Source organism: Pleurodeles waltl, chromosome 11 (genome assembly GCF_031143425.1).
Source record: "Pleurodeles waltl isolate 20211129_DDA chromosome 11, aPleWal1.hap1.20221129, whole genome shotgun sequence".
NCBI classification, from domain to species: Eukaryota; Metazoa; Chordata; class Amphibia; order Caudata; family Salamandridae; genus Pleurodeles; species Pleurodeles waltl.
Genome location: NC_090450.1, coordinates 826,979,365 through 827,006,476, shown reverse-complemented (window position 1 = coordinate 827,006,476; position 27,112 = coordinate 826,979,365). Strand labels below are relative to the sequence as shown.

The following is a 27,112-nucleotide window of genomic DNA, read 5'->3' as shown; positions in this document are numbered from 1 at the left end:
TTGACCCCGATTTCATCCAGTCAGTCCAAGATGCTCATAGGACATTTCAGCAAAAAAGAGGCTGTAATAGGGGTGGGCAGGAATATGGCTTTGGAGGCTTAGTTGATTTCTGAAACTTGAAGTTTTATTAAAAGATAAAAACAAAAAATGAAATTTTGATCAGTTTCTCTTGGTTGGAGCGGATCCTTATGGGTATACGTCTCTGTTTTTATTCTGTTCTTCAGAATTCAGAATTTCCCAGGAGCTTCTCCCACTGGGTGTTGCCGCCAATCCCCTTGGAAGAAGGAGCACACAAAATGCAGTAAATATGTGGGTCTCAGGCCAAAAGGGTTATCTTCACCATAAAACCCAGGGTGCTTCCTGAGGCTTGGTTCTCAGTGAGTAGACAGAATAGTGTTGAGAATCACAGGGTAGAGGTATGGGTTTTTAGAAGGGATGCCCTAGGCAGTTAAGGTGGCACAGAGAAAGACTAAACTTAAGGGTATGCCTCTTTGTATACAGTAGGTGACCCACCAAACTAAAAGGTCCTTGAGTTCAGGTCTCTCCCTCCCTTTTATAAATCCTGAAAATAGATAAATATAAAGGCTCAACAAGACAAAGGAAAAGAGAGAAACAGAAAAAAAAACTCTCTGGTGCCCGCCTCCATTCTAACTCACTGCACTAGCTACAACTCTCTAGAGTTGTGGCGGCCTCTAGGGCTTCAATTGGTGGCATCCACCAGTTTTCTTACCAGGTTTCTGGTAACTCCTTGTTTTGGGTCCCACTCTCAGTTTCCTCATTCTGGAGGCGAGGCTGGTGACTTGTCTCTTCTCCCTCCTGCTCGTTGTCCACTTCTCTCTGGGCTTTTACACATCTTTCCCCGTTGGCTCCCCCTTAGTTTCCCTCGTGTCTTCCTCCTGTGTCTGTTTCCCTGCACGGCATCCCCAAAGATAATCCCTCGCGTGTGGTCTCCCTTTTCAGCTGATCAGTTCCTCTTTGTAGTTCCCGTACTCCACCTCACACTCCTGCAAGGTCAAGTCCTTTGTTAGTTTCCAGGACATGTCCCGCATTGGTTTCCTGTCCTCTAATGCTTTATACTTTTTCCCTCTTAGCTGTTTTGGTCTGTACTTCGTGAGGAAAGGGAGACGTGGACTCAGAGCCGGATTATCAGGTAAGAGGTGGGGCGCGACGGGAGGCCTCTTCACAGAGGCTACTAGAAATGGAGGTCCCCTATGCTATGCTGTGCCAAACCAGGCTGCTCGCCACTATCAATGGGAAAAGTCGCATTGTGGACACCGAAGATGCACCCAATAAACTTGTCAAGCAGTTGCTCGGGCAGTGTAGGGAGCCTAGATAACAGAACTTCTACTCATCATCAGATGTAATCAAGGGTGTGGAATGAATAATGCTACAACCACTGTTGACAGACATTACTTGGGGTAATGGGGAGGTCTGTCCTGCCCAGTGCCCCTTACATATCTGGCTCCTAGTTGGATGAACAAAGTAGTACTCTCAGCCTGTAACAGCATAGGGATGGAGCAAGCACTCCTGTGAACAGTATGATCTGACACAGCGGCACCCAGTGGGGGCAGACCAGCAGACTCCTTTGGAGGCAACATGGTCCCACTATGCTAAGAGGCAGACACTTTAATACTCTAGCAGCCCAGGGGAAGCACTTTCTCAATAGTCCCTCTGACTGACCTCAGTGTTCTGAGTATTGATTATTTTCTAAACTAAGTGATTATGGATGTTAGTTTACTCTATCAGTTTTACTTGGGGGAGGGAATGTGCGGTTGAAAAGTTCAGGATGGACGTTGTTGGGGGGTGGATGAGAGTATCACAAGCAGAACATACCTATCATACGTGATACATAGCCCTACATAAGCAGTGCATAGCTACCAACATCACTGACACCAAGCTCTACAACACCAACCATATCTGCACACCATCCTAACAATCTACCCATCCCATCAGACGTATGACCTGGAATATATGGGGGATTAACAACCCCTGAAAGGCATGCCTCATATTGGCCTACCTGATGAGATGTGCGATTGACATAGCATTTATTCAAGAAGCCCACCTCACTAGGCCCCCCGAGAATAGCTTTGCCAGAAACTGGAGTGCATATAGATTTTTTCTCATCTTAATTGACCTACTCTGAAGGAGTGACCATCCTAATCAAAAGAGGAATGCAATTCAGGCCCCTCAACCACAAAACAGATAGCCAAGGCAGATATATATGCAAGTTCAAGGCTTTCTACATGGCACCACAGCACATTCTTGAACACATACACGAATGTGGGTGACCCGGAGTTCTTTTCATTCATTGCATGTGACCTTATTGTGATCGTACCCCGCACAGTACTCTTTGGGGGGGGGGGGGGGAGACCTCAATATCACATTACAAATGCACTTAGATTATAAGGGCAATGTCCCAGATAGGCAACAAACACCAACATGATATGAAATTACTATCGCACTTTCAATTTCTGGACCTATACAGTGTCCATAGCTTGACTGCCACTGACAACTCCTTTTATTCTGCAGTCCAAGGACCCCACTCCAGGTAAAATTACTGGCTGGGCTCCAGGGAGGTGATGCGATGGCTGGATTCTGACACATGCTTACCTAGAACCCTGTCTAACCACTCCCCAACTTGATTGTCACTGAATGTCACCGGGGCCTTGGAACTGCAGCCAACAGAACAACTGGACCCAGTGTTTGTTACAGAAATAAGTACCGCTCTACATTCATAATTTGAGCTCAACCGAGACTCTGTCACCATGGTGGCGTACCCCTGAGTGGTGTTCAAAAGAGTACATCTCAAAAGCTCAAGGCATACACAAATTGATTCTTACATCCCTCACCAACTTAGATACTGAAATATTCCACCTTGAACAAGGTGCTGATGGTAAATCCACCTTTGAATTAGCCGAGCTTAATCTAGAGACTTGTAGAGTTCTGTGAGGATGTAGACAGGGAAGTGAAATTTCTCAACAAATACACTGCAGCCCAAAGATATGGAGAGGGGGATGGACAAGGGAAGACCCCTGCTGGCATTATCTGTTCCCTATGGGTTGCTACTGAGATTATTCAGGTGGATTTACCTGATGGCACCCGCAGTAAACCACCCCCAAAATTCTTTAGCTATTCACTCATCACTACTCTGAGCTCTATACTTTCTAGTCTACCTGTCTGCACAATTCCTTACAGACTATTTAAATAGGGCCACCAGCATCAGCTGCTTTGTCAACCAACTACAATTCAAGAAATTAGGGGGATTATCCGATCCATGCAAAATTGCTCTGCCCCATGTGGAGACTGCTTTCTCCTAGAATTCTATAAAACTTACTTGTGGGTGTTTGCACCAGTATCGCTCAAGGTCTATAATGAGTCATTTGAGCGTGACTCCCTGCTGCTGTCACTCAGGGAAGCCATAATCATCACCAGTGGCGGCCGGCAGCTTTAGGAGGGAGGGGGCGGCGGGAAGCACACACACACACACACTCATTCTTTCACACACAGACACGCACGCATGCACATACATCCATTAACAACACTCATACCATTCAAACATGCATGCACGCACCAAACATTCATTTTAAAACATCACACACACTCATTCTTTCACACACGCATGCACATCCATTAACACTCATAACACTCAAACATGCACGTGCGCACCAAACATTCAATTTAAAACATCACACATATACACACACACACACACACACACACACTTACCTTCAGCCTCCAGGTCCCAGGAGGGTTGGGACTGCTGCCTTCCCTCATTGGCTGACTTTGGGTCAGCCAATGAGGGAAGGCAGCAGTCCCAGCCTCGTCACAGAGTGGGATGGGGTCAGTGAGACTGCTGACCCCACCCCACTCTGTGACGAAGTGTCACTGATTGACACTCGCCCTGGGCGCTTCAGGGCTTAAACCTGAAGCGCCCAGGGCGAGTGTCAATGGGTGACGCTTTCCTCGTTACCCAGGGGAGGGCCTCGAGGCACCTTTGCTGAGCCGAGGAGGTCACACCCATAGGAGCTGTGACCTCCTCAGCCCAGCAAAGTTCAGCTCAGGCAGCCAGGAGTCTGGGCACATCGCTCATGGCTCACTCCTGGCTGTCTGAGCTGAAAATGAAGAGTATCTTTCAGGCTGGTCTTTGTTCAGCCTGACAGACACTCTTCGTGAGGGGCAAAAGGAGGGGGGGGGGTGGCCCCTCCGCCCTAAAGGACGGGCCGCCACTGATCATCACACTGCTCATAACAGGCAAACTATCACATCAATGCAATTCATACCACCTCTTTCTCTCATAAATGTGGACAATAAGATTTTGGCTAAAGTGCTAGATAACCCTCTTCTTTCATCATTACCTATAATGATATGTCCTGATCAATCAGGATATATTCCTGGGAAGTCCACCTCTGTCAACCTATTCACTTTATTCTCTGTAATGCTGTAAACGCTGTCAGCATCATTCTCCATCAGCAGAGGCACCAGGCAGGGATACCCCATCCCACTTATCATCTTTGCCCTGGATATGGAAACATTGGCTTGTATCCTACATGATACATAACCCCAGGAACGTATCATTTTTTATTGTCTATGTACACTGAGGATATCCTATTGACAGTAAAACATCCAGCTTTAATTCTGAATCCCATACTGGATGAACTTTCCCAATTAGGTGCAAGTTACGGCCAACAAATAAACTGGGCAAAAGCCATACTAATGCCCCTACAACAGCTACCCCGCAGCACGCACTCCAGTTTCCATTTAAATGGCAGACATACACAGTGAGATATCTTGGTGTCCAGTATCGCAATGATATCTCAGTTCTTACCCGGGCAAACTATGGGACTTGCATATCCCCCATCGCTGACACAGTGGACCGCTGGCTCAGTCATCCTCTATCAATGCCAGCTAGGGTGGCTCTTATGAAAATCATAGCCCTTCCCAAGCTACTCTACATATTCTAGAACATACCAATACTGCTTACCAGAGCATTATTTGACCATCTCAAAACGCTTATATTAAAACTTGTTTGGGCAATCAACAACCCAGAATTGTTTGGTCAAAAATGCAACTACCTGGGTGGGTTTTCTGTCTCCTGCATTGAAATATATTACCTGGTTGCCCAGGCACAGTACACACACCATTGGATACATGACCAATGACACCCTCTCTACTTTAATATAGAAGCTAGCAATCCACTGCATACTCTTACATGCCATCAACTAAGCAGCACTATGCTGGAACTGTACCCATCATTCCCGGTAGAGTCACCAGTAACAATCCTCTTTATAAACTCCACACCAACCAAACTAATAACTTGGTTATACAGTGGAGTACTATCCACAACTTCTTTAGCCTCCTCAAACCCTACGTCCAGCTGGGAACATGAACTGAACTTGGCCTTGACCTGACAGATGTACAGTGGTTCTACTGGTGTGAACAGACTCAAAATGTTTCTCCAATGGCAGATTCGGATTTATACATTTTTAATTTTCACACTGTTGGAAAATGGATTATTGGTAAGGGCAGGTAGGTACCTACACTTAGCAATAGGCCACTAACCTCCACTAAGGTCCAGTTAGGTCTCAGTAAATTAACCCCAGCTCAACCCTTGGTAGCTTGGCAACGAGCGTCAAGGCTTAACTTAGGAGACAGAGTGTAAAGCATTCAAATATCACAAAACAGTAATTAAATAAAACACAGGAAACAGTTTAAAACTCCAAAACCAATTTATACAAATAGATTATATTTTTATCTTTAAAATGACACCAAAACGAATGAAATCGGATAAGAGGAACCGGAGATATGAATTTTTAAAGATTTTTTTTTTTTTTAGCGCCTAGAAACAAAAAGCGCCAATCGGGTCATCTGGTTGCACCTCGAACAGGGCAAAGTCAAAGTTTAAGGCCGACCGCGATGGAGCCCTGCTTGGCTACAGGCCGCGGGAGGCCTCGGTTAAAAGTTTACCTTCACACTTAGTCTCTTTTTCGAAGATTTTCTTCAGCGGGACGAACCTGCCAGTCCAATCCGACCTCCTGGATCCCTTCTCCGGATACGCAATGCGGGAATCCTCGGTGGAGATTTTTACCTTCGGACTTAGTCTCTTTTTCGAGGTGAAAATGCTTCGACCGGGGTAAACCTGGATCTTGATCCGACGTCCCTGGAGCCCTCCTCCGATACGCTGGCTGGAAGGTCCCGGTCAACTTTTTACCTTCGGACTTAGTCTCTTTTTCTGAGATTTTCTTTACCGGGACGAACCAGCAAATCAGGCTGGGTCGCGGTTGAGGCAAGCCGGCTAGAGTTGCCGCGGCGGGTCGGTCCCTCTATGGAGCTTTTTTACAAAAGTTCTCCAAACTTCTGGGGCTTCTCCCAGATGTCCTTTTAAAGTTCTTTTGAGGTCCACAGCTCACCCCAAGGGTCCAGAAGTTCTGAGATGGTTCTTGGGGGGTGCGGACTACAACTCCCAGAATGCACCTGGCGCAAACTCCTTTTTGGCCACTGGGCAGTGGCCAGCTGGTTCATTTCTTCAGGAGTTGGTGCAGGGGACTCTGGATACCAATTTTTCACCTGTAGCAAACAGGGAGTCCCTCCTTGAACCAGTTGAAGCCAGGCAAAGTCCTTCTTGTGGTGAAGCCCAAGTGTGCAGCTGGTGCAGTCCTTCTGAGTGCAGGTTTTAGTTGCAGGCCAGGGGTCCAGCAGGGCAGTCCTTCTTCTTCTGTAGTTCTTTCTTGTTGGATGTGGTAGGGAACTGAGGTGTGGGTGCAGGTCTGCCAGTTTTATCCTTGCTCCTGGGTGAAAAGCAGGGGAGTCCTGGTTCTCCAATCAGGTGCAGGGTCCTTCCCCCTGTGATGACCACTTCCTGGGAAGTGTGGCAAAAATCAATCCCAGGAGGCAACATTCTCCAAAAATCCATCATGGCTGAATCTGATTTTTGGAGGTTACATCTGGCTGAGCCCACCCACTGGTGTGGCTAAAAATCATAAACACACCTCTCTCCTGCCCTCTCCTAATCTAATCAAGGGGGCACCTAGTTGTCTGGGGTTGCAGGATGTGGGGGTGTTGCTGGTTGCTCCAAATGTCCTTCTCTGCCTTTGAAGACCAGATGGCAGCCCTCCCCCTTCCTGCCTCACCATCTGCTGAGGGGAGATTCCCTCCCACAGGCACATTCCTTTGTGTGAAGCCAGGCCACTTCACACCTCATCAAGGCAGCCTGGCTAGGCTGCTAGAGGCTGGCCAATCAGAGCACAGCCGCAAAAACAATGCAGGGCTGAAATTGGCAACTTTTCAGGTCAAGTTTAAAACTCTTTACCTGAACAAGTTATATTAAATCCAACAACTGGAAGTTGTGGGATTTATTACAACAATTAATTTGATTCCAAACTCTTGGTATCCATCATTTAAGGAGACTTTAAAAATTAAAATAAAGTCTCCCCATTCTAGCCTATGAAGGCCATTTACTACAATGGGGGAAAAACGAATTTGGCTGTTTTTACCTCACCAGGGCTTATACAACTATTTTTATATAGTCCCTGCTTATAGTTACATGGCACCCAGCCCTAGGGGCACATAGGGCACACCTTAGGGGTGACTTATATGTACAAATAAGGTAGTTTAAGACTTTGGAACAACTTTTAATTCCAAAGTCGAATTTGCATATAACTTTAATTTAAAAGCAACCAGCAAGGCAGGCCTGACTTTAAAATGACACTGGGCACCTCAGCAGTGCACCTATGGGTGGACCACCTATGCTGTGGTCCCTAAACCTACATGCCCTACCATATACTAGGGACTTATAGGTAGGTTCACTTAGCCAATTATAATTAGCCTAATTTGCATATCCATTTTACACAGAGCAATGGCCCTGGGACTGGTAAGCAGTACCCAGGGCACAGCCAAGAGTCAGTAAAACACCAGCAAAAAGTGAAAAATGGGGGCAAAAAGTTAGGGGGCCTCTGCAATCAGCCCTGTTTTCTCACACAAGCCCCCCCCAGCCCACACACCCAGGAGACTCAGCCCAACCCTGGGAGAGTCTTCCTGGCTTGTTAGGCGAGGAAGACAGTGAAGAAAACTGGCTGTCCCTTTGCAGGGCCTACTCTGCCTTACATCCTCCTGCCATGGTCACTCCCTCTGGGTAGTGAAGCCATCCCAACAGTGAAAGGACCCATCTCAAACTGAAACTTCCCTCTAAAGGGGTCTTCCTCCTCTCTCTCTGCCAACTTGGGTAGTGAGGTGCCCACCTCCCCTACTCCTAACTTTGCTAGGGCAACACCTAGCTTACCCAAAGAGGTCACCCAACACTTGAGCAACCCCACCATGACCAACAGGGTCAGGGGAACTACTTTGCTATTGGCCCTGGGGTCTGTCTCCCAGGCCAAGTACAGTGCTGCCAGGAAGGCTAGCACCCAGCAGAGGCTACTGACAGCTGTCAGTATCCAGAACCACACCCTAAGCTCTCCACTGACAGGTGGCTGAGCTGCTTTAGGGGCAACTGTGGGGTCCTGGCACCCCTCTTGCTGTCTAGAGTGGGGGGCTACCACCTCCTGTGGCAGACACCCTCCTTCCACTCTCCCTTCTGTCAGTGCAGGGGCAACACCTTGCATCTGGACAGCTGCCTGACTACTCAGGACTTCCTTGGGGTCAGGTGAGGCCTCACCAGTGCCAACTCTGGGCTCCCCCCTACTGGGGCAGAAGGCCTTTGGCTCCCTGGAACTCTCTTTAAGAGTGGCCTACCCTTCCTTTTCTTCTTTCCTTTTCTTGGGGACCCCTGTCTCCTAACTGTAGGGACTGACTCCCCAGGACTTTGGGTTGGGGGGGCGCCCTGGGCGACGGCCCCATCTGGGACCAGACTCACCTCTGGGAGGTCATTGCCCAGGATACAATCTAGGGGGAGGTCAGCACTGACTACCACCCTAAACCAGTCAAGGATACCCTCCCTCTCTAGGGGCACTATGGCTACAGGTTTGGAGGTGACCTCCCCTGTGGCTATCCTGACTTTCCTGGTCTCTCCTGGGACATACATGTCTGGGGTCACTAACCGGTCACTCACTATAGTATGAATGGCACAGGTGTCTCTCAGGCCAGTGGTAGGGATCCCATTCACCTGAATGGGATGGAAGTGCCTACTCCCACCCTCAGGGATCACCAGCTTACCATCGGCTTCTGTCTCCCAGCTCAATGCTAGGAGGACTTCATCATCTGAGGAGTCCTCCTCCATGGCTACACTGGACAGCCCAGTGCTAACCACCTTCTTTGGACAGGCTACATCTCCTCTGAAGTGACCTGTCTGCTGACAGTCAAAGCAAGCCATACTGTCCAAGAGCTTTTTTAACCCTGGGTCTCCCTGTCTCTGCTTGTCAGAGTGGGAGTGGGATTTACTCTCCTCCTTCTTAGGGTTCTGGGGTACAGAGGGAGTCTCTGTGGTGGGCTTACCACCTCCCTCCTTAGGGTTTTGGGGACCTGACACCCCCTTCTTGGAGTCTCCCCCCTGGGACTTGACAACCACCCTGGTTCTCAACCACTCATCAGCTGCCTCCCCTAGCTCTCCAGGGTTGGTCTGCTTAGAGTCCACTAGATGCTGGCGTAACCTTTCTTGGGTACAATTGGTCAAGATGTGTTCTCTCATGATCAGATTGTATAACCCCTCATAAGTATTTACTTTGTTACCAATAATCCAGCCCTCTAGTGCCTTAAGTGAGGTGTCTACAACGTCAACCCAAGACTGGGTACTGACCTTCTGGGTGTCCCTGAACTTCATTCTATACTGCTCTGGGGTTAGACCAAACTTCTTGGTTAAGCACCTCTTCATACTAGGGTATGAATCTGCCTCCTCCCCCCTTAAGGTCAGAAGCCTATCCCTCCCTTAGTTGGGGACCAACTCCCACAAAAGGGAACCCCAGTATTGAGGCCTAACCCTTCTCATTTGGAGTGCCCTCTCAAAGGCCTCCAACCACTTGTCTATATCATCCCCCTCTACATAAGCAGGAACCACCCCCTTGGGTAATCTGGGGCAAAAACCCCCACCCATGGACTCCTAAACTTCTCTGTTGCTGCCACCATCTCCTTTCTCTCTCTTTGCCCACTTTTTCTTTTCTAGGGCCAGCTTCTGTGCTTCCAAAGCTACAAATGCTAGCTGGGCCTCCAGCTCTCTTTCTCTGAGGGACAGGTTCTCTCCTCCTGAAGGGATCCCCTTCCCCCAACTAGCTTTGGGACTGCCCCTCGTGACTGTATGTTATGAGGACAGGTCTTCCTCATCCTCACTTAGGCTCAGATGCCTCCCCTGAGTGGTGAGAGCTAGCATCCTCCCCTACTTCTCCCTCCTCTGGAGCTTCCTCTGGGTCTACCTCTTGGGCCTCAGCCCATGCTGTCAGGGATTTGATCAGGACATGCTTTCTGAGGTCAGTGGTTGCAGGCAACCCTCTTTCAGTACACAACCCCCTAAGCTGGACTACTGTCAGTGTGGGTAGGCTAGCCAGATCAAGCTCCATGGTTCCCTAGTTTTGTGTCAACAAAAACTTTTTGCAAAAATTGGAAACAAGAATTTAGAAAAATCACACAAATTCAATAATTGAAATTAATCCAAATTAAAAATTTAAAAACAATTTTTGCACTAGGACAATTTAAAGGATTTTTAATTAGTTTTTTACTTAAAACTGTAACGTGATACTGAACACAAGTACAGGATCCCACCACTGCTCACCAAAAATGTTGGAAAATGGATTATTGGTAAGGGCAGGTAGGTACCTACACTTAGCAATAGGCCACTAACCTCCACTAAGGTCCAGTTAGGTCTCAGTAAATTAACCCCAGCTCAACCCTTGGTAGCTTGGCAACGAGCGTCAAGGCTTAACTTAGGAGACAGCGTGTAAAGCATTCAAATATCACAAAACAGTAATTAAATAAAACACAGGAAACAGTTTAAAAATCCAAAACCAATTTATAAAAATAGATTATATTTTTATCTTTAAAATTACACCAAAACGAATAAAATCGGATAAGGGGAACCGGAGATATGAATTTGTAAAGATTTTTTTTTTTTTTAGCACCTAGAAACAAAAAGCGCCAATCGGGTCATCTGGTTGCACCTCGACCGGGGCAAAGTTAAAGTTTAAGGCCGACCGCGCTGGAGCCCTGCTCGGCTACAGGCCGCGGGAGGCCTCGGTTAAAAGTTTACCTTCACACTTAGGGGGTCATTCCAACCCTGGCGGTAATCGACCGCCAGGGTGGATGACCACGGAAGCACCGCCAACAGGCTGGCGGTGCTTCCCTGCCCATTCTGACCGCGGCGGTAAAGCCGCGGTCAGAAAAGGGGATCCGGCGGTTTCCCGCCGGATTTCCCCTGTGTGGGCTGAATCTCCATGGCGGCGCTGCAGCAGCGCCGGCATGGAGATTCCGACCCCCTTCCCTTAGTCTCTTTTTCGAAGATTTTCTTCAGCGGGACGAACCTGCCAGTCCAATCCGACCTCCTGGATCCCTTCTCCGGATACGCGATGCGGGAATCGTCGGTGGAGATTTTTACCTTCAGACTTAGGTGGTCATTACAACCCTGGCGGACGGTGTTAAAGTGGCGGTAAAACCGCCAACAGGCCGGCGGTAAATTTTTGGGAATTATGACCGTGGCGGAAACTGCCAACAAAGGCAGCCACTTTAACACTCCGACCGCCACGGCGGTACATACAGAGCGGCGGTCACCGCCAACAGACAGGCGGAAGACAATGTACCTCCCACAGTATCACAACCTACCAATCCGCCACCTTTTCCGGGGCGGATTCACCGCGGATAAAAACACGGCGGAAACAGCCATTCAAAGGGAAAACGCTCACCTCTACACATCCCACGAGGAATCAGGACACCATGGAGCCGGAACTCCATATTCTGCCAGCGATAGTCTTCCTGCTCCTATACGAGGACCATCAATGCCGGCGGCGAAGAGCACGGTGAGTACTGCACCTACGACATAGGGGAGGGGAGAGGCAAAAACACAGGGACACACACAACCAACATCCCAACCCCCACCCGACCCTCACCCACTACAACACACACACCAATGCTTATCTATACATTACAGTAACACCCCCGAACCCCCCGGAAGAATGCAAAGACAAAAGGAAATTAGTAGAACCATTGTAATATATCAAAATACAGTCAGCAAATAAATACAGATATATATACACATTAAACAAAATATACACCACGATTAGTAGTGCAGGTAATGCACCATTCATTGTCCGTGGACCACTGGGCCCAAAATGCATGGGCGAGGCCCACACAAGATACCTGATCAAAACAGAGAGAACACTGCTGGGGCATCAGATAGAAATACAACAGGCACCTCAGGGGGAAGGGAAGGTGGGGCACCTCAGCCGGATGAGTGCACCACGTCGGATCCACGAGGGGGCTCCATGCCCATTGATGTATGCTGGGGAGTGCAAAGCCACAGTCTCTCAAGTCTCTACAGTGGGTGGGTTGCCCACTGTTACATCCTGGGGAGTGCAAAGCCACAGTCTCTCAAGTCTCTACAGTGGGTGGGTTGCCCACTGTTCCATCCTGGGGAGTGCAAAGCCACAGTCTCTCAAGTCTCTACAGTGGGTGGGTTGCCCACTGCTTTATCCTGGGGAGTGCAAAGCCACAGTCTCTCAAGTCTCTCCAGTGGTTGGTTTGCCCACTGTTACATCCTGGGGAGTGCAAAGCCACAGTCTCTCAAGTCTCTCCAGTGGTTGGTTTGCCCACTGTTACATCCTGGGGAGTGCAAAGCCACAGTCTCTCAAGTCTCTACAGTGGGTGGGTTGCCCACTGTTCCATCCTGGGGAGTGCAAAGCCACAGTCTCTCAAGTGGATAACAGTCTCCACTGGTGCTGGAGGGGGACTGGTGCCCATAGTGCAGCACACACCCCGTGACGGTCCCAATTGCGTCACTGCCCCTGCCGCAAATGGGCTAGCGGTGCATTCCATGGCGGTCTTTGCCCTGTTCAGCGGTCCCTGGCCTGTTCAGCGGTGCTTGTGTTGCCAGTGTCAGACCTATTCAGCGGTGCATTCCATGGCGGTCTTTGCCCTGTTCAGCGGTCCCTGGCCTGTTCAGTGGTGCTTGCCTTACCAGTGTCAGACCTGTTCAGCGGTGCATTCCATCGCGGTCTTTGCCCTGTTCAGCGGTCCCTGGCCTGTTCAGCGGTGCTTGTGTTGCCAATGTCAGACCTGTTCAGCGGTGCATTCCATGGCGGTCTTTGCCCTGTTCAGCGGTCCCTGGCCTGTTCAGCGGTGCTTGCCAAGGTGGTCCTTAATTGCCCAGCAGGGCTGTGGCTGGCGGTCCTTCATGGGTCAGCTGGGCTGTGGCTTGCGGGGCCCTCCTGGCCAGCTGGGCTGTGGCTGGGGGTGGCCTCCTGGCCAGTGACAATGGGGCTGGCCTCCTGGGCAGTGACTCTGGCGGTGCCCTCCTGGCCAGTGACGATGGGGCTGGCAGTGGCCTCCTGGGCAGCGGGGATGATGGCGGTCCTCTCCGCCGTGCTGCTCCTCCCAGACTTTGGAGATTTCTTCTGCCCCTTCCCCACCGTGGGAGGAGTCACAGCTGAGTCGACACTCCCCCCGGGACCCTTGTGAGCGGCTTTGCTGGCTGGAGTCTTTCCCCTCTCCTGCCGGGCACTGTCCAACTTCTGGTGCTTCACAGGGGGGGGGACTGGCTGTGCTCTGGCTCCGTACCACACTGGCTGGCCTGGTGGCCGGTGCACTCCACATACCTGTAACAACAGGCACCACTGGTCCCGGAGATTTCTTGGCTGAGGTGCTAGTACGGGACCTATGACTTGGAGGGGGGGTGGTGGTGGTGGGAAATAGGTTAAGGGGGACCAGGAAGTTTTTGGGAGACACTGGGACGGGTAGATGGAGGGGGTTTGGCAGTGGAGGAAGAGGTGGTGGTTGTAGGAGGGGTAAGTTTTGTGGATTTGGGTGCAGGTGCATGGGCTGGAGGCTGTCGTGAGGTGGATGGCTGTTGGGTGGGTGTGTGCCTGCATTTGTATATCTTCGGTGGGGGCGTCACAGACACACTGGGAGAGGACACAGGGGACGTGTAAATGGTAGTTAGGGTGGTGAGTGCACGTGAGCGGGGTGTGGTGGTGGGTGTGCTTGTGCGGGACGTAGTGGCTGTAGTGGTAGTGCATGCAGGTGTGAGTGTAGACGAGACTGGGAGGGAGGAGGGAGACAACGAGGAGGGGGACACAGTGGAGGCAGTGGATGTTGGTGTGTCTGTATGTGTGTGCTGCTTGCGTGAGTGCCTGTGGGATGTGTGGTGCTTATGTTTGCCTGAGCTTCCCTTGTGTGGTGAGGTGTGTGCAGGCTGGTCTGATGGTGTGCTTGGGATAGGCAGAGGTACAGGGGATTGGGTCGGGGTGGAGGAAGTTGGAGGGGGGAGGCAAGAGACAGGGACAATGGCTGCCATCAGTGCTGAGGCCAGAGTTTGCAGGGTTCGATGAAGGGCAGCCTGACCAGAATGAATGCCCTCCAGGAATGCATTAGTGTGTTGCAATTCCCTTTCTACACCCTGGATGGCATTCAAAATGGTAGACTGCCCAACAGTGAGGGACCTGATGAGGTCAATGGCCTCCTCACTGAGGGTGGCAGAGGTGACAGGGGCAGGGGCTGAGGTGCCTGGGGCGAAGGTGATGCCCATCCTCCTGGGTGAGCAGGCACGGGGCACACGCTGAGGGGCTGCTGGGAGGGCGGTGCTGGTAGGAGGGGTGGCGGCTGTACCTGTAGAAGTGGGGGGCACAGATGTTGCCGCCACCACAAGGGAGCTCCCATCGGAGGACGAGTCCGTGTCGCTGGTTGCAGATCCTGTGACCGCCGTGGTGCTCCCCTCGCCCTCCGTCCCACTGGTGTATTCTGAGTCCGTGGTGTGGCCCTCCATGGCCATGTGGGATGCAGCTCCCTCGTGCTCTGGTGCCACTGCTCCTCCGCCTGATGACGCTAATGCACACAAGAACAGGGAGACCACAAAAAGGGGGGGGACGACAGAAGAAAGACAGGTTGAGTGCATGGCTTACCGCTACCGTTGGCGGACAATACAGACACAGCAGCCCCCTGCACTACGTCGCACTGTTGGGCTCTACAGATACAATTCCTGGGATATGGCCTACAAGGCTATGGACGACATCTGCACACATAGATGACACAGAGGCATGAAAATCTGTACTTGGCACTCTACAGAGGTGGGCTGGGGTGCCACATGGCCTGCATTACGTAGGGGCCTAGCCTACGGAACTCGCCCTGGCCTAGGAAAACCCACAGCCCTCCTCCCCCACCCAGACACCTTCACTGCGTGCAAAGTCCGCTGCTGTGATGCCCTCAAGCGCCCATCCAACTCAGGGTAGGCCACCGCCAGGATCCGGAACATCAGGGGGGTCATGGCTCGACGGGCACCCCTCCCACGTTGGGAGGCCATCCCCAGCTGAGCCTCTGCCGTCTTCCTGCTCCAGCGGCGAATGTCCTCCCATCTCTTCCGGCAGTGGGTGCTCCGTCTGTGGTGGACCCCCAGGGTCCGGACCTCCTTGGCGATGGCACGCCAAATATCCTTCTTCTGGTGGGCACTGACCTACATGACATGTACAGGGGAAGAAGAGAAGTCATTAACAACTGCACCGTCTAAGTGAGTGCCCCACATCCCTACCCTTGCCATGTGGCACATGCATTCACATTCCATCATGCATGCAGAACTGTGCCCCCTTCATTTTTACAACCAGCCCTCTCCACACAGGCATAGCCCATACAATATGCTCCCTGTGTACTTACCTGTTGGTCTGGAGGACCGTAGAGTAGCGTGTACTGGGGGAGCACCCCATCCACGAGCTTCTCCAACTCCTCTGCAGTGAAGGCAGGGGCCCTTTCCCCAGACGCACGAGCCATTGTCTCTTCCAGACCGAGGTCACAGCAGCACTTGCAGTGTAGGTCCTCTCCTGTCGAAGATCAGGTATCGAGTGATTGAACAGATAGAAAATGGCGGTCATGTCCACGGCGGTCACATCCGCGGCGGTGCGTAACATCACCGCCGGCGTACTTCGTCATTGGCTCCTGGGACCCATAGGGTCCAATGTTAACCAATGCAGCATTGCGCCGCGGTCTTCGACTGCCTACCGCGACGGTGTACAACGCCAGGGCAGTTACCTCACATCCCATTGTCCCACTTTAGAGTTCAGGCAGCCGCCATTTCAGGGGCCCACATGCCTTAATTACCAACTGCGTCACACAGACCTAGGCCTTGTCGCACAACACAAATACAGGCCAGATTTTGTGTATGAATGGTGTTCTGTGGAGACTGTGGGTACATACCTCTGAGTTGTTTGACTCTGTGGTCGCTGTTGTCATTCCTAGGCACCGTCTGCTGGGACATGTGAGGAGATGGCGAAATCCTCCGGTGTACCGACCGCTGGTGGACCTGTCGACAATGGAGGAAAGACATTTGATCATCACCTACAGGTTTGACCGTGCCACAATCCAGGAACTGTGTGCCCAGTTGGAGCCTGACCTGATGTCAGCAATCCGTCATCCCACAGGGATCCCCCCTCAAGTGCAGGTGCTCCATTTCCGTGCAAGTGGGTCATTTCAAACAATAGTGGCCATGGCATCAGGGATGTCCCAGCCTATGTTTTCCAACGTGTTGTCCAGAGTGTTGTCTGCCCTTCTGAAACACATGCGGAGCTACATCGTTTTCCCTCAGGTGTAGGATTTGGCTAAAGTTAAAGGTGACTTCTGTGCCCTTGGACATATCCCCAACATCATCGGTGCCATTGATGGGACCCATGTAGCTCTGGTCCCCCCCCACAGGAGTGAACAGGTGTACAGCAACCGGAAGAGTTATCATTCGATGAATGTACAGATGGTATGTTTGGCAGACCAGTACATCTCCCAGGTAAATGCTATGTTCCCTGGTTCAGTGCATGACGCCTACATCCTGCGGAATAGCAGCATCCCTTATGTGATGGGTCAACTCCAGAGCCACCGGGTGTGGCTAATTAGGGGACTCTGGTTACCCCAACCTGTCATGGCTACTGACCCCAGTGAGGAATCCCAGGACAAGGGCAGAGGAACGCTACAATGAGGCACATGGGCGGACTAGGAGGGTGATTGAACGGACCTTCGGCCTCCTGAAGGCGAGGTTCAGGTGCCTCCATATGACAGGTGGTTCCCTATTCTACTCACCAAAGAAGGTGTGCCAGATCATCGTGGCCTGTTGTAGGCTTCACAACTTGGCTTTGCGACGACAGGTGCCTTTTCTGCAGGAGGATGGTCCAGATGATGGTGTTGTGGCAGCTGTGGAGCCTGTGGACAGTGATGAGGAGGAAGCAGAGGAAGAAGACATTGACAACAGGGACTCAGTTATCCAGCAATATTTCCATTGACACACAGGTGAGAACACATTCCTGCCTACTACGAGTACTTTCACACTTCTACCTCTATCCTGTCTGTCGATTTCTACCAGTATATGGTAACTGAGTTGCACATTTCCCTTACGGTTCCACAGGTGTGGTTTCCAACGTGTGTCATCTGCTTACATTCCTCATGGACTTGAGATGTGTGACATAGGTATGTTGACATTACATTTGAAAGAGCATTTTGCCACTGTAATTGCTAATACACATTTTCGAAATCACAGACTGACTCCAGATTGTTTTGTGATTCAAGGGTGTTTATTTAAATACAAAATATTGGAGGGGGAAGTTAAATGGTGAGGGGTGATGGCAGAGGAATGTCCATGGCAGAGTCCAGTCTATTAGTCTCACAGGTGCATTGCCCATATGGGCATAGGAAGTGGAGCTGGGGCAGTTTAAATATGGACAGGGTTCCAAAGTGGGACAGTGGGATGACAATCAGGGTGGTCTCATTTCTTGGCGGGGGTCTTGGCATCGTGCTCTGTCCTGTTCCTGGATCTCAGGGACCGTTTGCGGGGTGGTTCTCCATCTGCAGGGAGTGGGGTGCTGGTGTGGTGGTCCTGTGGCAGTGCCTCCTGTCCACTAGCGCCGGCGGAGGTGGTGGGCAGTTTATCGGCCAGGCTAGTGTCAGGGGCCCTTTGTAGTGCCACAGTGTCCCTCCTGGTGTTAAGTATTTCCTTCAGCACCCCTACGATGGTGCCCAGGGCGGAGCTGATGGTTCTGAGTTCCTCCCTGAACCCCAAATACTGTTCCTCCTGCATGCGCTGGGTCTCCTGAAACTTGGCCAGGACTGTTGCCATCGTCTCCTGGGAGTGGTGGTATGCTCCCATGATGGAGGAGAGGGCTTTGTGGAGAGTGGGTTCCCTTGGCCTGTTCGCCCCCTGTCGCACAGCAGCCCTCCCAGTTCCCCTGTGTTCCTGGGCCTCCGTCCCCTGGACCGTGTGCCCACTACCACTGCCCCCAGGTCCCTGTTGTTGTTGGGGTGGTGGGTTATCCTGGGTTCCCTGTAGTGGTGGACACACAGCTGATTGACGTGTCCTGGGGACGGAGGTATGGGCCCGCTAGGTGGGTGCTGTGCTGGTGTTACCAGAGGGTGGAAGCTCTGTATTGGCCTGTGACTGGGTGTGGGGAACCGACTGTCCCGAGGCCCACGATGGTCTGGGCTGGTTATCTGGATCCAGTTGGACAGAGCTGCTGTCATCACTGTGGGCCTCTTCAGTGGGTGGGGTGGTTCTGCAGGGGTGTAAAAGCATGATTATTGCATCTGTGTGTGTCATGGTGTGCAATGGGTGGGTGACCGTGTACCCCAGTGCTAGCATTCCTGTGTGGGGGCTTGTGTGATGATGGTTGAGGGGGGTGTTATGGGTATGTGCAGTGGGCATGCTTTAGTGATGGGTGTCCATGCTTTGTTGCTGCATGCAGGGCTTGGGGTTGGGATATGTGGTTTGTGATGTTGGGACATTTGTGAGGAGTTGGAGTGATAGGGGAGGGGGCGAGGGTGGGGGTCTGTGATAGCATGCAGGTAGGTTGGGGGATATGAAAGTTAAGATTTGACTTACCAGAGTCCATTCCTCCACCGACTCCTGTGAGGCCCTCAGGATGCAGAATCTCCAAGACCTGCTCCTCCCATGTTGTTAGTTGTGGGGGAGGAGGTGGGGGTCCGCCGCCAGTCCGCTGTACCGCGATGTGGTGTCTTGAGACCACGGAACGCACCTTCCCCCAGAAGGTCGTTCCACTTCTTCCTGATGTCGTCCCGATTTCTTGGGTGCTGTCCCACTGCGTTGACCCTGTCGACTATTCTTCTCCATAGCTCCATCTTCCTTGCAATTGAGGTGTGCTGCACCTGTGCTCCAATTAGCTGTGGCTCTACCCGGACGATTTCCTCCACCATGACCCTGAGCTCCTCCTCAGAGAACCTGGGGTGTCTTTGCCGTGCCATGGGGTGGTGTAGGTGATGTGTGGGGTGGTGTATGTGGTGATAAGTGTGGTGATGTGTAGTGGTGTGTGGTGATTTGTGCGTGGAAGTAGTGTGGGTGATGGTGTTGAGTGCCTGTGGCTGCTAGTTTGTGGATGGTGGTCTCTCTCTCTGGCCTTCTCTCTGTAATGGTGGTTGTAGGGGTTTGTGGGTGATGTGAGTGTGTGTTTTATATTTTAATGGGTGTGTGGGAGTGGTGTGTGTATGTGTATCAGGTGTGTGTATTTCGAATTGTCCAATGTGGCTGTGTTTTGTAGATGTGTGTGTATTTTGAGCGCAGCGGTGTGTACCGCCAATGGAATACCGTGGTTGGAAGACCGCCGCGTGGATTCGTGGGTCGTGATAGTGTGGGCGTATTTCTGTTGGCGTGACAGTGGAGGTTTTGTTTTCGCCAGTTTATCACTGACCTTTGGTGTGGCGGTCTTGTGTGGGTGTCTGGATTTTGTCAGATTCCGAGCTGTGTGTCATAATAGCCGTGGCGGAATTCCGCGGCCGCGGCAGTGTGTTGGCGGTCTTCTGCATGGCGGTAAGCGGCTTTTACCGCCAATGTTGTAATGACCCCCTTAGTCTCTTTTTCGAGGTGAAAATCCTTCGACCGGGGTAAACCTGGATCTTGATCCGACGTCCCTGGAGCCCTCCTCGGATACGCTGGCTGGAAGGTCCCGGTCAACTTTTTTCCTTTGGACTTAGGCCCTCATTCCGACCTTGGCGGGCGACTACCGCCGCCCGCCAGGCGGGAACCGCCAAGTGGCCGCCATACGGCCACTTTACCGCGGCCCACATTCCGACATTCCCGCTGGGCCGGCGGGCGCTAACCATGTTAGTGCCCGCCGGCCCAGCGGGAATGAGGCCGCAACACAGGAGCCGGCTCCTAATGGAGCCGGCGGTGTTGCGGCTGTGCGACGGGTGCAGTTGCACCCGTCGCGCTTTTCACTGTCTCCCATGAAGACAGTGAAAAGCAGGCCGGGGCCCTGTTAGGGGGCCCCTGCACTGCCCATGACAGTGGCATGGGCAGTGCAGGGGGGCCCCCAGGGGCCCCTGGACACCCGTTACCGCCAACCTCTTCCTGGCGGTGTGCACCGCCAGAAACAGGCTGGCGGTAAGGGGGTCATAATCCCCAGGGCAGCGCTGCTTGCAGCGCTGCTTGCAGCGCTGCCTTGGCGGATTATCACCGCCGGGGGAAAATCGGCGGGACACCGCCGTCCCCGGTGGTGCGACCGTCGGAATGGGGTTTAAAGCACCGCCAGCCTGTTGGCGGTGTTTCCGTCATTCTTGATTTCTTTACCGGGATGAACCAGCAAATCAGGCCGGGTCGCGGTTGAGGCAAGCCGGCTAGAGTTGCCGGGGCGGGTCGGTCCCTCTATGGAGCTTTTTTACAAAAGTTCTCCAAACTTCTCCAAACGTCTGGGGCTTCTCCCAGATGTCCTTTTAAGGTTCTTTTGAGGTCCACAGCTCACCCCAAGAGTCCAGAAGTTCTGAGATGGTCCTTGGGGGGTGCGGACTACAACTCCCAGAATGCACCTGGCACAAACTCCTTTTTGGCCACTGGGCAGTGGCCAGCTGGTTGATTTCTTCAGGAGTTGGTGCAGGGGACTCTGGATAGCAATTGTTCACCTGTAGCAAACAGGGAGTCCCTCCTTGAACCAGTTGAAGACAAGCAAAGTCCTTCTTGTGGTGAAGCCCAAGTGTGCAGCTGGTGCAGTCCTTCTGAGTGTAGGTTTCAGGTGCAGGCCAGGGGTCCAGCAGGGCAGTCCTTCTTCTTCTGTAGTGCTTTCTTGTTGGATGTGGTGGGGAACTGAGGTGTGGGTGCAGGTCTGCCAGTTTTATCCTTGCTCTTGGGTGAAAAGCAGGGCGGTCCTGGTTCTCCAATAAGGTGCACGGTCCTTCCCCCTGTGATGACCACTTCCTGGGAAGTGTGGCAAAAATCAATCCCAGGAGGCAACATTCTCCAAAAATCCATCATGGCTGAATCTGATTTTTGGAGGTTACATCTGGCTGAGCCCACCCACTGGTGTGGCTAAAAATCATAAACACGCTCCTCTCCTGCCCTCTCCTAATCTAATCAAGGGGGCACCTAGTTGTCTGGGGTTGCAGGATGTGGGGGTGTTGCTGGTTGCTCCAAATGTCCTTCTCTGCCTTTGAAGACCAGTTTGGCAGCCCTCCCCCTTCCTGTCTCACCATCTGCTGAGGGGAGATTCCCTCCCACAGGCACATTCCTTTGTGTGAAGCCAGGCCACTTCACACCTCATCAAGGCAGCCTGGCTAGGCTGCTAGAGGCTGGCCAATCAGAGCACAGCCGCAGAAACAATGCAGGGCTGAAATTGGCAACTTTTCAGGTAAAGTTTAAAACTCTTTACCTGAACAAGTTATATTAAATCCAACAACAGGAAGTTGTGGGATTTATTACAACAATTAATTTGATACCAAACTCTTGGTATGCATCATTTAAGGAGACTTTAAAAAATAAAATAAAGTCTCCCCATTCTAGCCTATGAAGGCCATTTACTACAATGAGGGAAAAACGAATTTGGCTGTTTTTACCTCACCAGGGCTTATAAAACTATTTTTATAAAGTCCCTGCTTATAGTTACATGGCACCCAGCCCTAGGGGCACATAGGGCAAACCTTAGGGGTGACTTATATGCAACAATAAGGTAGTTTAAGACTTTGGAACTACTTTTAATTCCAAAGTCTAATTTGCATATAACTTTAATTTAAAAGCAGCCAGCAAGGCTGGCCTGCCTTTAAAATGACACTGGGCACCTCAGCAGTGCACCTATGGGTGCACCACCTATGCTGTGGTCCCTAAACCTACATGCCCTACCATATACTAGGGACTTATAGGTAGGTTCACTTAGCCAATTATAATTAGCCTAATTTGCATATCCATTTTACACAGAGCCCTGGGACTGGTAAGCAGTACCCATGGCACAGCCAAGAGTCAGTAAAACACCAGCAAAAAGTGAAAAATGGGGGCAAAAAGTTAGGGGGCCTCTGCAATCAGCCGTGTTTTCTCACACACACAGGGCCATATTTATACTTTTTGACGCAAAACTGCGCCAACGCAGTTTTGCGTAAAAAGAAATTGCGCCGTCTAACGCCATTTGGAAGCGCCACGCGGGCGTAAAATTTATACTTTGACGTACGGCGGCGCAACCAACAGGTGGGAGTCATTATTTTGTGACGCACACAGCGTCGGTCTGTCGTAAAGGAAACCAACGTAAATGCGACGCACATCACTGTGGGTCGATTTACGACAGCGCAATCGTGAAAACGCCATTTTTTTTCACGCTATTGCGTTACATTTTTGCGCGAAAACTGCCCTTTCAGGAGAGGAGACCCAAAATGGATCCTAGATGCCCCAACAGACCCCAGGAGGATGAGAGCAGACCAGGATCCAGCCGGGAGGAAGCATACAGGAACCAGGACATTTAAAAAAAAAAAAGAAAGTGTCGCTTCAGTGCAGAGGAGCAGGACATCCTGGTGAAAGAGGTGACGGAACACCAGCACCAACTTTTCATCTCCTCAAAATTGCCACTCAGTAGGAGAGAGGCCATCTGGAAACAAATTGTGGACAAGATTAACAGTGTGGCTGAAGAACGCCGGACAGTCACCGAGTGTAAGAAACGCTGGCATGACTGCAAACGTAGGACCAAAGAGAAAATGGCCAGGAACAGGAAGGCAGCAATGCAGACTGGAGGGGGGAGTCCAGCACAACAGGAGGCCCTGGACCACATGGAGGAGATGGTCGCAGCCGTCATCCCGGAGGAGATTGTCACAGGGATTCAAGGACTGGACAGCGCAGACTACCACGACACAACGCACATGCAGGGTAAGTCGCATGGGGAATTCAAATGCAATAATGAGGATTGTAAGCAGGGGGGGATACCTACTGCACAATGCATGTAAGTCAGCACATATATGAAGTGGCATGGGGAAAGGGGCACGACAGGGGGGCATGCCCAGTCCTGACCGAAGCTGGGGCACGACAAAATACAGCAACAACAACAGTCCCACGGGGACATCCTGTAATTACAACAAGAGAGCCAAGGGAAAGCAGTGACAGGTGGGAAGGACACTACCTCAAATCCACATCCAGACACTTGTCTTGCAAAATCTATTCCCCATCAACTAGGTCCCTACCTGTAATGCTGTAGCAAATACAACAACTGCAACTTAACTGCCACCACAGTTGACAATAACACCTCTCATCTCTGTGCAGCTATAGCACCAAATGGCAGAAACCCCACCCTGGAACATACATACCTAAAATAGGGGGTGAGGATGACATCTGCAATTACTCCTAGAAATAAGACAAAGGTACCAGTACACTCAAATGCCGAATGTCCATAACTGACACATACATAACCCTAACTAAACAGCAATAGGAGCCACACAGCACTAACGACACACACATGCTGCATACGTCAGGGTCCCTCACGTGCCTGGCTAACAAGGCTACATCACTAATGTCATACTGCTCAGACAACAACATTGAGGAGGGGACACAGGCAACTGGTCACTGAAACACATCTGCACAGTCTTACAAAAAAATAGGACATTCATACGATAAACAGGCCAATCCAGTAAGACACACATTATACCCCATCATATACAAACATCAACAATGTTTACATCCATACCACATCCTAACATTGACATGCATAGGTAATGCCACGTAACATGTACAGTTCATGCAATGTGAATAAAAAGTGTATGGGGCAGGGCCTGAGAGGCAAGTGTGCTGGCAGGGCAGTCACAACACCCACAGTCAGTCAAAGTGTAGTGTGGCAAGTGAAACGTATACTTTGCGCATTAGCCTCAGGCTGGAGGCCTTTGTGCATCTTACCCTGAATGTACTAATACTCATTTGCTCACATCTAAGAGCCTCAGAGCACTTTGCACTAAATGATTCTCATTGCCCTTCCTATCAGTTAATGTAGCAAATAGTCAGTCCTAGGGTGTTGTTAATTAGTCAAATCACCCTGTTTTGCCTGCTTCTGCACTGGAGTTTGCCAGAACATATTCACTCTGTGCCCCAGTCAAGGATACCGTCTGGTACGTTGCTGATAGATGTGGTAGGGTTGAAGGTCTGGCATTCCTGCGTAGGGAAACCTTGTCATCACCATGACATATGTCTTTTAAATTCACGTCCTCGTCCCAAGACACGCATGGGGGAGTTTCCAAACATAAATTCACAACTAGATGCTGCCTGCCTTGCTGCTGATGCACAACCAGATCCCAGCCCATTCCTCTGATATGAGGGATGATGTCTCCCCTGTGATTCAGACAGGCAAGCTCCAAACTTAACATGCTGTGCTATACATAGAACAAGCAGAGGGAGAGTAGAAACTGTTAGGCACCATGATAGTTGTGTACTAATGTATTAGTCTCCTGCGGACTATTTCAATTCTAACAGTGTGTATTGTTTGGGTTATTGGGGCTCACACCTAAATTCCTAAAGTCAGTTGTACAATGAAACTTCATATCAAACAAATACTGTCTTTGTCATTTGTGTATGGGAACATACCGGAAAAGATAGAAATGTGTAGGACCTGAGTGACCACCACTTCCCTGAGAAGTTCCAAAGATGTCATGCGCTCGGATGTCTAAACATTCCTTTGATGTGGGAGACCAGAGGCACTGCTAGTTAGTCTGAGCTAAATTGAATATCTGGGTGACAGAGTTATATACAAGTGGGTCAAACTTAGTCCCCCACACCATTAGCTATCCTGCTGCCTAGAAAGCCAAGAATCACATGTAGGATAATGAGAGCCCACCCAACAAAATGTCCCTCCATAACAATAGTGAAACACCGAGTGAGGAGTAGGACAAAAAAACGCCTATTTCTAAATAATTACAAAGCAACACCTAGAGGCGACCTGGCAGACATGTCTGAAAGATCCATATCATACATGTGACACACAGGTGGACCATAGGCCTACAACAATGCCCTATGACGGCCAGCAGATACCAAGACAAACACAGAGTACAAAGTTAAGGCATCCAAATGCTTGTATCTTAAAGCAAAATTGTCACAACACAGACACACTAATTGTACCCTGTTTCATTGCAGAGGAACACGGATCTCCTGCCGATATGCCTGTCCATGAGTTCCCTGATGACATGGATGACGAGACCATCAACCTCCCACAAGAGACCCTTGACATGGTCCTTGAAAGCCTCCAAACCCCACCTTCAGTCACAAGGAGGAGCACAGAAGAAGCAGCCACCACAGTAGAACCACCCGCCACCCCAATTGTAAGACCTGCCAGCTCCAACACAGCTGAGGACTCTGACGACACTGGCACCAGCTTCGAAAGAACTGTTGTTGGGGTCCAGCGGGAGCTGGCCAAGGAGGTGCGGGTGGGGATGCAAACTATGGCAGCCAGCCTTGAGGGGGTGCGTTTGTGCATGTTGTCAACTGCTGATCAGGCAGCTGCAATGCAAGCCAGAACATCGCTCTTGGAGGAACTTTTAAAAACACAGAAGGAAATCTGCACAGCTGTCATCCAGTTGACACAACAACTCCAACTGCAAGCCAGTCAACGTGTGCACGAATGCAACATAGAACCCCTCAGGGCCGACCTGGCTGCCTACCATCGGGATGTGGCTGCCATTCTGAAAAACCAGCAGGCCCTCCTTGCTGCAGTACTGCCCTTCATTACTCGACAGGGATCAGCCCCCGGGATGTCTGCCTCCATGTCTTCTGACACTGAGGTGTGTGTTGCCCCTTCACAACCAACAACAACAAGGATACACCAGGCAACACACACATCAGAAGAAGAAGACATGGAACAGATAACATTCACACGCAAGAGTACCCAGAAGCCCTAGTCCCTGCACCATGGCCTACTCTGACCAAGGTCCTACGTTTTGACACATGCCAGTCTCATTACAACTACCCTCAATGACTGTTCGGCAATCCACTGTATGACTTGTCCACATTGCCAGTGAATGTCTCTCTCCTACCATTTGGCAATTCATGTTCCTCTGCACCGTCTGTGACCTCACCCCAGCATGTCAGGAGCATCATCCACACCCCGTCTGTAGGATCACCATGTAAGAATGCACCAGAACGGACTCAGCTAACATTGTGAATGGACATTTTGCATTACACCACCTACAAATAAATATCACTTGCACACCTATTGTGTCTCTGTGTCATTTCACACTTCAACTGTGCAGTAGATAACTCCAAAGTGGCTGTGTGGCAACCATGTCGATTCTCTATACTACTGTTCTGATTTCATGTATACTGAAACATCTGTGCAGTGGCCAGGATTGCATCATAGCTTTACTATACTGAGGAAAATAACTGATGAAGGGACTAAGCACACACAATCATGCTGTGTTGGACAGAATGATGCACCATCTAAAGCTATTCTAGACAACTAATGGTGGCTGAGAAATGTAGGCACCATGCGATACTAAAATTGGAAATTATGCTGTAAAATGAAAGGAATGATAAACAAATTACACTGCATCAATCACCCTTACGGCGTATACTTCCATGAAGGAAAGTCATGCTGAATCAGTCCACACATGATGTAGGTCAGCAATGACAGCAACAAGACAAGAGTGTGAACAAATCCTCATCTACAAAGCTCTCCCTGAACTTCACAATGCTGTCCGACCTATCTATTTACCTACAATAACAAGTAGGGAAGCACTCTTTGTGAAGTAGGATACATACCAACCCCAAACCTTGATGATAAATGCACACTAC

At 50.6% G+C, this 27,112-nt stretch overlaps 1 protein-coding gene across 1 annotated transcript; it reads left to right on the top strand.

The window, feature by feature from the left end:
* Positions 1–1,095: 1,095 nt before the first annotated feature.
* LOC138265043 (uncharacterized) lies at positions 1,096–26,466 on the top strand. Its single transcript, XM_069212591.1, has 2 exons — positions 1,096–1,150; positions 25,460–26,466. The coding sequence occupies exon 2, from the start codon at positions 25,483–25,485 to the stop codon at positions 26,218–26,220; it is 738 nt and encodes a 245-aa protein (XP_069068692.1). The 5' UTR covers positions 1,096–1,150; positions 25,460–25,482; the 3' UTR covers positions 26,221–26,466.
* Positions 26,467–27,112: the final 646 nt, after the last annotated feature.

Excerpts from the sequence above, each read along its gene's own strand:
- LOC138265043 (XM_069212591.1), top strand. The coding sequence starts at position 25,483 with ATGCCTGTCCATGAGTTCCCTGATGACATGGATGACGAGACCATCAAC.